The 11,973-nt window shown below is 56.7% G+C and overlaps 2 protein-coding genes and 1 pseudogene across 3 annotated transcripts in view; 2 read left to right on the top strand and 1 right to left on the bottom strand.

Annotated features, from left to right (window-relative positions):
* Positions 1-172, bottom strand: part of LOC105483850 (zinc finger FYVE-type containing 28) — a 147,526-nt gene extending 147,354 nt beyond the window's left edge. For both annotated transcript variants that reach the window (XM_011744866.3, XM_011744867.3), the window contains exon 1: positions 10-172. In XM_011744866.3, the coding sequence (XP_011743168.2) occupies positions 10-48 (39 nt within the window). In that variant the 5' untranslated portion in view covers positions 49-172. The remainder of the gene's footprint in view (positions 1-9) is intronic.
* Positions 173-710: 538 nt separating this feature from the next.
* Positions 711-11,973, top strand: part of LOC105483852 (cilia and flagella associated protein 99) — a 72,918-nt gene continuing 61,655 nt past the window's right edge. Inside the window, exons 1-2 of the mRNA XM_011744875.3 lie at positions 711-863; positions 9,445-9,572. Of these exons, the coding sequence (XP_011743177.2) occupies positions 9,462-9,572 (111 nt within the window). The 5' untranslated portion in view covers positions 711-863; positions 9,445-9,461. The remainder of the gene's footprint in view (positions 864-9,444; positions 9,573-11,973) is intronic.
* Positions 9,686-11,965, top strand: LOC139362132 (uncharacterized; annotated as a pseudogene).

Below are 11,973 nucleotides of genomic sequence, written 5' to 3'. Positions count from 1 at the left end.
GCCGCTCACCTTGGGTTTGTAGAGCCACTTTCGGAACCTGTTCATCATCGCCGCGCCGGCCCTGGCCGGACTCCGGGCGGCCCTCGCCCTCCGCAGCGCTGCGCCCGGGCCCGGCTGCGGCGCGGGGCGGACGCGGAGGCACGGCTGGAGCCCCCGCGCGGTCGCGGGGAAGCTGGCGAGCTGAGCCCGGAGCGCCGAGCGGGCGGCGGGCAGGTGCGCTGGGCAGGCGCGCGGGGCAGGTGCGCGGCCCTGAGGATGCTCTGCAAGCGGCGCGCCGGGCGGACCCTCAGACCCGGGAGCTGGCGCTCTGGCGCTCGGGCGCACGGACAGACGCGGGCACGGGGGCGCGCGGCTCCTCGCTGCTCACTGACACCCCGCACTCAGCTGGTCACGGCCGCCCCGCGCCGCACATGCGCCTATGGCGCCGCGAGCCCCGGGCCCACCACGAGCGGCGGGCGGGGCGGGCGGGACGGGCGGGGCGGAGGCGGCCCAATCCCCGCGCGCGGGCGCCGCACCCCGCCGAGGCGCGCTCTCTGGGGGCTGGGAGACTCGCCGCGCCCGGGGATCCAAGAAACTACAAGTCCCGAAGGACATGGCGGGAAGGCGGTGCCCAGGACTTGGCGTCCCGGGCCGCGCCGCGGCGCTGTGCATTGTGGGGGTTGTGGTCCACCCGACGTCGCTGGAGCGTGCAGCCGGTTGCCAGGCGACGACGCCAAACAGCCGCCGCGTCCTGCCTACCAGGAGCTGACGGACCGCGACTGCCAACCCCTTCGCCCCAGCTGGTCGAGGAAACTGCTGCGGCGGCAGGTGGCGGCGGCAGGTGGCGACAGCAGGAGGGCTCGGCTGCCCGGAGGGCCCGCCAGGTACGGGGGCGGGACAGGTGCGGGGCTACGCGCCGCCGACTTTCATGACCGGCCGGCCGGTCCCTCTCACTCGCTGCTCATCTTGCTTCTCCCAAACACCTTTTCGGTCTTCTTCCCAGCTCCTCGATGAAAGTGAACGGTGCCTCTTTTTTTTCTTTCTTTTTTTTTTTTTTTTTTTTTTTTTTTTTTTTTTTTTTTTTTGAGGCGGACTCTGGCTCTCTTGCCCAGGCTGGAGCGCAGTGGCCGGATCTCAGCTCAGTGCAAGCTCCGCCTCCTGGGTTCACGCCATTCTCCTGCCTCAGCCTCCCGAGTAGCTGGGACTACAGGCGCCCGTCACCTCACCCGGCTAGTTTTTTGTATTTTTTAGTAGAGACGGGGTTTCACTGTGTTAGCCAGGATGGTCTCGGCCTCCCAAAGTGCTGGGATTACAGGCTTGAGCCACCGCGCCCGGCCTTTTTTTTTTTTTTTTTTAAATCACCACTACCAGCTGTGCGTTCTAAAAAGATACTCTCCCGCCCTCGCTACTCCCCCCAATGGTGCCCTAATTTGTACCTTAAAACGCTCACCTCAGAGTACCTGCTGTGTGTCAAGCAGAGAGCTAAAAACCCACACGTGGCCTCACTTAAACTTCCCATTGACGGCCGGAGAAGCAGGCACAACGAGGCCGGCGTGCCCTGGCTGTGGGGGTTGCATCCAGATCACGGCGGATCTGGGTCGGCCTGACCCCACAGCGCTGCACTTTTCCCTGCCGCACCAGCACCACGTTTCTGGCTTGTGGTGAAACGTGCAGATGTGAGACACAGGAGATGGAAATCATGCCCTGCTCGGTTCAGAATTTAGAAGTATGACCTGTTCCTGGTTGTCCTTACTAGCCAGGGCCAGGTACTCAGAAAGGTCCATGGACTCCATGACCACTTTATTCCATCATACTCATTGTGAGCCTAGGTGCGCTGGCATCTGAGATTTCTCTTAGTTGGGGGTGGGGTCCATGTTCATTTTTGAGTAACTAATTGACTTTCCCTAACCTCCTCTTCCTACCACAGTCGACCCTCTGAAGGGTAAAACCCTTCTGGAGTTGTCCCTTATCTCCAATTCCTTCCCACCTGTTCTTTCTGGAACCTACTCCAGTCAGATTTTCACCTAACCACTCCTCTGAAGCTCTTTATCAAAGTCATCCTTGACCTTGATGTTGCAAAATCCGATGATCAGGGGTCAGCGCTCATCTCTTCCTTGAACTGTCACCACCAGGTGACCCAGCCGACTGTGCCTTCTCCGTAACACACCATCCTCGCTTGGCTGGAACAGATCACTCTGTCCACTTTTCCTCCTTGCTCCTGGCCACACCTGCTTGATCTCCTTGGCTGGTTGCCTACCTTGCTCACCGACCTCTCAACACTGGAGACCCTGGACTCAGTCCTTGGAAGCTACTCTATCCACCTCCTCCCTGGGGATTTCCTGCAGTCAGGTGGTTTTATAAACAACCATTTTCTCCCAAACTTCTCAAAACCTGCATCTCTAGCCTCAACCCTGAAACTCCTGTTTACCTGTTCTTCACCATTTGGACGCCTAACAGATCCTCTTCAATTTAACGTGTCCCAAACTGCACTCTCAATCTTCCCCCATAAAACCTGCTGCTCCCAAAGCCATAATTTCTTCAGCACAGGATCTTGGGGTAGACACTTGATGGGCTTGTCCACTGAGTGAATGGCTATTCTCTTTGGGTCTATCCTTGGCCAACTCCAGGTCCTGGAGCAGTTTTATCTGCTCAGAGCTTCCCTTCCTTTGTTTTATAGTTTGAAATTGTGCATGGGATGAAGGCTGAACTTGGGGAATTGGGGTATCAGTTAGGTTTAGCTGCATGTATTGAAAAATCCCAACATCATAGTGGCCTCAACAAGAATATTACTCATACTTTTATAAAAGAGGTTGCCGGGCATGGTGGCTCACGCCTGTAATCCCAGCACTTTGGGAGGCCGAGGCGGGCGGATAACGAGGTCAGGAGATCGAGACCATCCTGGCTAACACAGTGAAACCCCGTCTCTACTAAATATACAAAAATTAGCCGAGCGTGGTGGCGGGCACCGGTAGTCCCAGCTACACGGGAGGCTGAGGCAGGAGAATGGCGTGAACCCGGGAGGCGGAGCTTGCAGTGAGTGGAGATCGCGCCACTGCACTCCAGCCTGGGCGACAGAGCGAGACTCCGTCTCAAAAAAAAAAAAAAAAAAAAAAAGAGGTCATGGAGAGGCAATCATGGTTGGTATGGCAGCCCCAAAGTCCTCAAGGATCAACTTTTCTAGCTGCCATTCACATTTCTTCATGATCCAGGATGGCTGCCCACATTCCTGCCATCACCTCCTCAGCCCAGGTACCAGCTGCAAAAGAGAAGATGGATATGCCCCTCTCGTTCAGGGAGACTTTCCAGAAGTCTCACACCTTTCCACTTCTTGAAGGTGATGGGAGAACGTAGCCACAAGACCATGCCCCAGCTACCAGGGAGGCTAGGAAATGCCATCTTTCAGTTGGGCAGCAGTAGACCCAGCTAAAAGTCAGAGTTTTCTTATTTGGGAGGAAAGGGGGAGTGGAGATTGAAAAGCAACTAGCAAAACCTGCCACGTGGGATTGTGCTTTAAGCAGAAGCCATGGGGGCTGACTTGGCAGCAACCCTTAGGAGACTGGCTTCAATCAGGAGAAAAGATTATATTTTAATTAACATACATTTGAGATCTTAGGTAAATGAGTTATCTCCTAGTGGTTGAGAGTGTCGAGCTGTTTTGTGTCTGATGGAATTTAAACCTCCTCATATAATCTTATTTGTGTCTATAAAATATTTCCTAAGAAGGCCGGGCGCGGTGGCTCAAGCCTGTAATCCCAGCACTTTGGGAGGCCGAGATGGGTGGATCACGAGGTCAGGAGATCAAGACCATCCTGGCTAACACCGTGAAACCCCGTCTCTACTAAAAAATACAAAAAATTGGCCGGGCGAGGTGGCGGGCGCCTGTAGTCGCAGCTACTCGGGAGGCTGAGGCAGGAGAATGGCGTGAACCCGGGAGGCAGAGCTTGCAGTGAGCTGAGATCCGGCCACTGCACTCTAGCCTGGGCGACAGAGCAAGACTCTGTCTCAAAAAAAAAAAAAAAAAAAAAAATTTCCTAAGAAAAGAGAAGCTTCAGCCCACCCTTTTTTTAAGATAGTCTTGCCCTGTCACCCAGGCTGGAGTGCAGTGGCATGATCTTGGCTCACTGCAACCTCTGCCTCCCAGGTTCAAGCACTTCTCTGCCTCAGCCTCCTGAGTAGTTAGGATTACAGGCACCCGCCACCGTGCCCAGCTAATTTTTGTATTTTTAGCAGAGGCGGGGTTTCACCATGTTGGCTGGTCTGGAACTCCTGATCTCAAGTGATCTGCCCACCTTGGCTTCCCAAAGTGCTGGGATTATAGGCGTGAACCACCGTGCCTGGCCTAGACCAGCCCACCTTTAAAGTTGCCTTAAATATAAGATAGTCAAGTCCTGATCAATGGAGTTAAAAATCAATATGAGAAAAAAGTCATTAAGCTTGGAAATTAAATCCCACTTCCCACATAGATGGTACTTCACTATTAAAGCTGAACTTTGGAAGACTCAGGTGGGAGGATCGCTTGAGGCCAGGAGTTCAAGACCAGCCTGGGCAACATAGTAAGACCCCTGTCTCTACAAAAAAAAAAAAAATTAAGTACAAAATTAGTTGGGCGTGGTAGTGCACGCCTGTAGTCCCAGCTACTTAGGAGGCTGAGGCAGAAGGATCACTTGAGCTGTAGTGAACTATCATTGAGCCACTGCCCTCCAGCCTGGGTGACAGAGTAAGACCCTAAATCAGGAACAAAATAAAATCAGGCTGAGAGTTTGAGAATGAGTGAACGCATGAATATAGCTGAGATGCTGAAAGCAGGCGTCAGAAGTGGATGAATTTTAATACCTATTTCCTCCCCAAAGATGTGATTGTTTTGATGAAGTTCTTAGGCTAATTTCAGTGGGATTCAGAATTCAAGCATCTCTTTTCCTTACATCCACCTTCACGTACACCTGCTCTGGGCCAGATTCAGGGTGCAGAGGCCCCGCCCCAGCGACCTTCAGGCCCGACAGTGAACCAGGGTTCCAGGGGCAGGGCAGGACAATTTGAGTCAGGCTGGACTCCAAAGGGGCTCCTCTCCCCTGCATCCCCATCTTCAACTTGGTTTGTCCATTTTTTCCTTCCAGTTCATTCCTACCAGGTCTGCCCTGGATTGGGGGGACGGGCTTGGCATGGTCCTCTTGCTCTCCTCGACTTGCATCACCAAAGGATGCCTAGGATCATCCTTTCTCCAGAATGCTCCAGCTCCAGGACAGGGGGAGACGGCAGGGAAACTCTTCCACCCTGGGAGCAGCTGCCACCACACTCGCGCAGACCACCCACTCTCACCGCCCGCACCAGGCGCAGGAAAAGACCCTTTCCTGGGTGTATACCCAGTTCCTCCAGACAGAGCTGTGTCCAGAGCAGATTAGAAAAGGCTGGGGCAAGGGGACCCCATCCCAGGGCAACCTGACCCGCAACGTGAGGTGGAGGCAGGGCAAGAAAACTCATTCTTTAACATTGTTTCTCTAAAAGTAGACTTTTACATTTATTTATTTATTTATTTATTTATTTATTTATTTATTTATTTAACAGGATCTCAGTGTGTCGCCCAAGCTAGAGTGTGGTAGCACAGACGTAGCCCAAAGCACCTTCGACCTCCTGGGCTCAAGGGATCCTCCCACCTCAGCCTCCCGAGGAGCTAGGACTACAGGCGCACCACCATACCTGAGTCATTCTTTAATTTTTTTTGTAGAGAAGTCCCCAGTTACGCTGTGGAGTTTTAAAAAGCGCCTCAATGTGGCTGACCTTGGCAAAGATGGGGAGTGGGATTTGTGAACTGTGAACTCACTGCCTACGGGGAGCCCCCACTGCTCTCTGCAATGCCTGGAGTGAAAGCCACAGGTCCCCCATCCCCAGTGAGCAATGCCCCAGAAAAGTGCTTCCTGCCGCCAGCAGCCTATTGCCCCCTGGCTGTGTTATGGCTGCCTAGATCCACCTACCCACCAGGGTTGGCCATCACGCCCACACTGCACCTCACGGCACCACACCCCTGCCATACTGGTGGCCTGGCCTGCTGGGACCCTCCCGAGGAGAGGAGCTGAATTCAGAGAGAGCAGGGACTTAGGGGAGCCTGTCACAAGCTTAAGGCCCCACCTGAGTGTTCCTGCCGTGGCAGGCTCGAGGGAGGGTGCTCACTGGGCCTCCTGGGCCTTTCTGCTCGCAGCTGCCGAAGTTCTCACCCCAGAGGCTCAGCTAGAGGGGATCAGAGGAGAGTGAAGGGACACTGAGGCTGCGGTGGGATGTGGGTGGTCTCTCTTCCATGGCCCAGCCTTCCAAGAAGCAAAGGTTTCTTGCAGGGTGGGCTGAGGCAGCTTAGGTGGCAGGTCCCCAGGGGCAGGCCGTGGAGGGGGTGGGAGACCTCAGAGGGTCTGGGCAGCTTCACCCACAAACCTCTCTCATCTTGCCCAGGCAAGCCTGGCTGCAGCATCTACAGCTCAGCATCTGTGGATTTGCAGGTTTAATGGCTTCTGATCTGGTGTCCTCCAAGCCAGCAGCATCACCGTCTCTTCCTTTGCCCTGAATCATCAGGACCGCACTGGCAGAGGAACGCGTAGCCAGGCAGCCTTGCTGGTCTCCAGACACGGGGTGGGGGAAGGTGACCCAGCCAGGGCCCAGGGCAGGCTCCCAGGCAGTGACGGTCCTGGCCGTGCCAGAGGCTCATGCTCGCTTTGTTCTGGGAGGCCTGGTCTCCAGGGCCTGTTCTTGGCATCAGGGCTTCAAGCCAGATTTCCAAATTCCAAGCGACCTTTCTTCTGGCCTCCTTAGAGAGAGGCTCCTGCTGGCCTCTGTGTCCATGCACAGCCAGACTGGTCCCTACAGCAGCCCCTAAAAGGACAGCCCAGCCAGGCGCGATGGCTCACGCCTGTAATCCCAGCACCTTGGGAGGCTGAGGCGGGCAGATCACCTAAGGTCAGGAGTTCAAGACCAGCCTGGCCAATATGGTGAAATCCCATCTCAACTAAAAAATACAAAAATTAGGCCGGGCGCGGTAGCTCAAGCCTGTAATCCCAGCACTTTGGGAGGCCGAGACAGGCGGATCACGAGGTCAGGAGATCGAGACCATCCTGGCTAACACAGTAAAACCCCATCTCTACTAAAAAAATACAAAAAACTAGCCGGGCATGGTGGCGGGCGCCTGTAGTCCCAGCTACTCGGGAGGCTGAGGCAGGAGAATGGCGTGAACCCGGGAGGCGGAGCTTGCAGTGAGCTGAGATCCGGCCACTGCACTCCAGCCGGGCGAAAGAACAAGACTCCGTCTCAAAAAAAAAAAAAAAAAAATACAAAAATGAGCCTGGCATGGTAGTGGGCGCCTGTAATCCCAGCTACTCAGGAGACTGAGGCAGGAGAGTCGCTTGAACCTGGGAGATGGAGATTGCAGTGAGCCGAGAACGTGCCATTGCACTTCAGCCTGGACAACAAGAGCAAAATCTATCTCAAAAAAAAAAAAAAAAAAAAAAAAAAAAACAGCCCATGTCAGGCCTCAGGTGGTGCAGCCAGCAGGGAGGTGGAGACATAGGCCCTGGGCTGATGCCATCCCTGGCCAGGGCCAGCGTCACAGCTTCTTTCCCTAACTGTGTGATTAAACCCACTCGCAGAACATGCCAGGTGCTCCTCCTGGAGACACCCCTGGGAGCCCCTTCCCTCCTTCTCTGTCCTTGTCCTGCCAGCCAGTGTCATCCTGGGGCTACCTGCATTGCAGCCTGGAAATTCCCCATGACGACAGTCTCTTGGGTTCAGCCCCTGCTTCCCAGGGCACCCCCAGCCGAGATTCCTCTGCATCCCTGACTCTTCCTCCACTGAACGTGTTCAGGGGCATCCCCGGCTCTGAAATATCACGACCCATTCCCTGTGCTGAGCTGCCAGGGGCGCCCTGTCCGCCCAGAAGACCACATCCTTCAGTTCTAGGGCATTTCTCTCTTATCTTTCTGGAACTCCTGTTAATCGGGGTTTGGACCTTCAGTAATAGTTCCCTAGTTTTCCTAGTGTTTTCCCCTACTTTCTATAGCTTCATCTTTTTCTACTCAGGGAGATTTCCTCAACTTTACCTTCCGTCTCCTGTTTATGTTTTTAGTTCTGCCATCATATTTTGGTTTCCACAAGCCCTCTCTTTCTCCAACCATTGCTTGTTCCTTGGACGCTGTATCTCCTCTTCTCTTGCATGGCAGTGCCTGGTTTCTAGGCTTTTTCCTGCCTCGTGCATCGTTTTCTCCTGGTTCTTTTCTTATGGTTTCTATGTTTCATGTCAGAGGTTTCTCTAAAGTGTCTGGTGACACCTGGCCTCCCCTTCTCTCTGCGTCTTGGCCAGGAAGAGAGGCGGGGGGCAGATCAACATGACCCTTTAGCACAGCCAGGGTCAGCATCTCACCGAGGACCCTCCAGTGTCGGTGGTTGGGGGAATCGTTTGTATTTTTTTAATCAGTCTCCAGCCTGGAGGGTCTAGGTCTGGGGACTGCTACCTGGGGCTGTTCTAGCCTGTTGCAGGGTAGAGGAGAGGCACTCCCACTGTCCCCAACTTTGATGGCCCTTCAAGCCCAGCCTGGCCCAGAGCAGCTGGTCACTCATGGAGCAAGAGGAGGGTGAGAAGGGCCCCCCTCTGCCCAGTGCTGCCCTACTGTCCTGCATAGTCCAGCCAGAGCCCAGGCCTGCACCGCACCCAAGGATGACGGCCTTTGCTGACAGGCCCCGCCTTCTCTGAGGATAGTTTGGGGGCCACATGTTGTCCTTAGAGCTGGTTCACACAGGGTGCCAACCTCACCCTAGGCAGCTTCTCCAAGGTCCCCTGGGAGGGGCTCTGGGCGAGTCTGTCCCCTGGAACTGCTGTGCCTCTCGAGTGTTCGGCGCCCCTGCGAGCCCTCCCCAGGGCCCTGTTCCCCCGTCGTCAGGATGGCGGTGTTGACCCCAGGGACCCCAGGCTCCTTCTTGCCTCAACCATGTGTGATGAGGTCACCCTCACCCAGGACCTTCTGCTCCCCAGCAGGGTCTGACGAAGAAACCGTCACCTTCCCGGGCAAAGCTGAGGGATGCTAAGAGGCTGGCTTGAGAGGTGCCTCTGTTCTCTGCCATGGGCCCCTTGCAGGGGTGGGTCACCCCATCCAGGAGGCATGGCTGTGGGGCCTGAGGGGCACTCAGCTGGCTTGGGGTTGTGGTGATGGGGGGCCTGAGGGTGAACTCACCCAGGCCAGCCTGGGCTCCTGAGCCACAGAGGCCTGCAGGAGACAGTACAGGACATGAACCTTGGGGTACCTGCCAGGGCCCTCACTCACATCCGGCACTCCCCACTGCTGCAGGTCCAGCACCCTAGCCAGGGCCCCCAGTCACATCCAGCCTCCCCGCTGCTACAGGCCCAGCACCCTGGCAGACTCCTGTTGCTGCTGGGGAGGATCCTGTCGCCACATCCCAGGTCTGGAGGGTATGACCTGCACCGTTTGTTCTTAGGATCCTGCCCTGAGAAGATGGCCTACTATGGAAAATGCATTGAAACTGTCATCGAGAAACTCGACAAATTTACACCCAAGAGGGACAACCCTGAGCAGTTCCTAGAGGCTGTGGCCCTCTCCCTGCAGGTAGGGTCTGCCGGGGGCTCCTGGGAGGCTGGTCTGCGGGGGCTCCTGGGAGGCTGGTCTGCGGGGGGCTCCTGGGAGGCTGGTCTGCGGGGGGCTCCTGGGAGGCTGCACCAATGGCACCTGTCATGCAGCTGTTCTCGTTAACAGCATCAAATACCTTCCTAACGACTGCCTTCCTTCCAAACGGGGAGAAGCTGACAGTGTTTTCCACAGAGACCTGCTCTTTGTATAGGGAGGTGCTCCTGGCACCCAGAATGTGTGTCAGGCCAGGCTCTGGTGAAAAGAAGCCTTGGCCAGAACCCGGGATATGACATCCATGCTGAGGTTCCATCCTCAGTTAACACAGACGAGAAGGGTCAGCCCTGGAGTGCCCCCATGCCCCACCCCCACTTTGGAGGGCATCTTATCTCGGGAAATGGGTCCTCCATCCCCCAGGGGCCCCAGGGCTGTGGCAGTGAGGGTGGGTGAGGTCACAGCTTGCGCTGTATTTGTGGTAACCGAGACTTGGGAATCACTGACCGGGTCTCCGACAGAGGCAGGGGCTGGCCTGGGCAGTGAGGCCCCTGGGGAACCGAAGGCTGCAGGCATCCATACACATCTCCTTCATCTTCCTACCCACACCTGGAAGAAGTCACAGGCCCACCTGGAGGCTGCCCAACTCTTCAGCTCCTGTCCTCCTGTCCCTGGGTTTTCCTTAGAGCTCCATCCTGGTCCTGGCAACCCCTGCAACCTTGGCAGCCCCACCCCACTCAGGGGCCTCCCTGTCACCCAGTCTTGGCTCCCACCCCCAGGTGCTGATCTCACATCTGCCACCTGTCAGTGGCAGGTGCCCAGGGAACAGGAGCTTGGATTGCAGGGCCCCTGCCTCCAGGAATGTGGGACGTGGCTCCATTGGATGGGGCCTCCAGAGGAAGCTGAGCCCACCGGGGGAAATCCTGGGGGGCTGTCTCATGGGCCATCCCGGCCCATCATTGCCCAGGATCAGAGAGAGGGCACTCGCCCCCTGGAAGGAGGGCGCTCGTAGCAAGTGTGCTAATTCAGGCCGCCTGCCTGTCCTTGCAGGCCACAGCCTTCTGTGCTGCTGTGCTCTGGATGAACTTGGCCTGTGTATGCTGCTTTCTGCGTGGTCCCTGGGGGCTGCCCTGGCCATGCTCCAGCCCCAGCCCTCACTACCTGCTCAGACGCACCTGTGCTGCTCCCCTAGGCCACAGTCTGAGCCCACCTTCCCTTGGGGTAGAGTGAGGGATTCATCCTTCATTAGTTACCCCTGGGGCAGCCTCAAGAAAGCCCAGAGGGGAGGTGTTGTGAGTAGGTTACAAAGGCTGCAGGGGTTGGGGCCAAGGCCTCTGCCATAAGAGAAGGCCTGGGGCCCTGACGCATCCCTGCTCCCAGCTTCTGGAAGAGGCGCCTCCTCCGGCTGGGGCCTGGCAGCAGCAAGGAGTGGAGAAGGGAGCAGGGCCTGTGTGCAGAGCTACAGGCTTCCATGGGCACCTCCTTCCCTCTGCTTCAGCACCCTCCGGCCCCCAGCTCTTTCCCTGAGCCCCTAAGCACCGCGGGGAAGTGACGCAGACAGCTGGGGCCCAGATTCATCTACACTCCTCTTCCCACCTGAAGGCCCCAGCACCACGGGCACACCTCTCGTCCCACCGGCCAGCCCTCCCTACACCCGTCCACAACAGACAATAGTGAAGGCCCAGGTCCCCTTGGCCAGAAACCTGTCCTGGGAGCTGGCATCACCCACCCCACTGCCTGGGCCCACCTGCAGCCCAGCCTCTCTGTCCCGTCCAAGAGCAGCTCCAGCAGCTCCTCCTGTCTGTCCCCTCATTTCCCTCGGGATCTTTCCTGTCAGCCACCCGTGCTGCTACTTCTCTCATCCTAAAAACATTTGTTTAAAGTCCTCTGGGCCAGGCGCGGTGGCTCACTCCTGTAATCCTAGCACTTTGGGAGGCCGAGGCGGGCGGATCATGAGGTCAGGAGATCCAGACCATCCTGGCTAACACAGTGAAACCCGTCTCTACCAAAAACACAAAAAATTAGCCGGGCGCGGTGGCGGGCGCCTGTAGTCCCAGCTACTTGGGAGGCTGAGGCAGGAGAATGGCGTGGACCCGGGAGGCGGAGCTTGCAGTGAGTCGAGATCGTCCCACCGCACTCCCGGCCCCACTGCACTCCAGCCTGGGTGACAGAGCGAGACTCCGTCTCAAAAAAAAATGAAAAATAAAAGTAAAGCCCTCTGTACTCCTCTGCGGCTCCCGCGGTCCCCGCCTTCCAGACATCTAACAGACTCCTTGAAGTCCCTGCCAGGAGCGGCAGCTCTTCATCCTCCCTCACGCCCCTCCCGGCAGACTTCCCCAGCCCTCCACCCACGGCCGGTCTAAGTCGCCCCCCTCCTCCTCGTTGCCAA

The sequence above is a fragment of the Macaca nemestrina genome, chromosome 3, assembly GCF_043159975.1.
Source record: "Macaca nemestrina isolate mMacNem1 chromosome 3, mMacNem.hap1, whole genome shotgun sequence".
In the NCBI taxonomy this organism is placed as follows: domain Eukaryota; kingdom Metazoa; phylum Chordata; class Mammalia; order Primates; family Cercopithecidae; genus Macaca; species Macaca nemestrina.
This window is presented reverse-complemented; position numbering and strand designations above follow the sequence as displayed.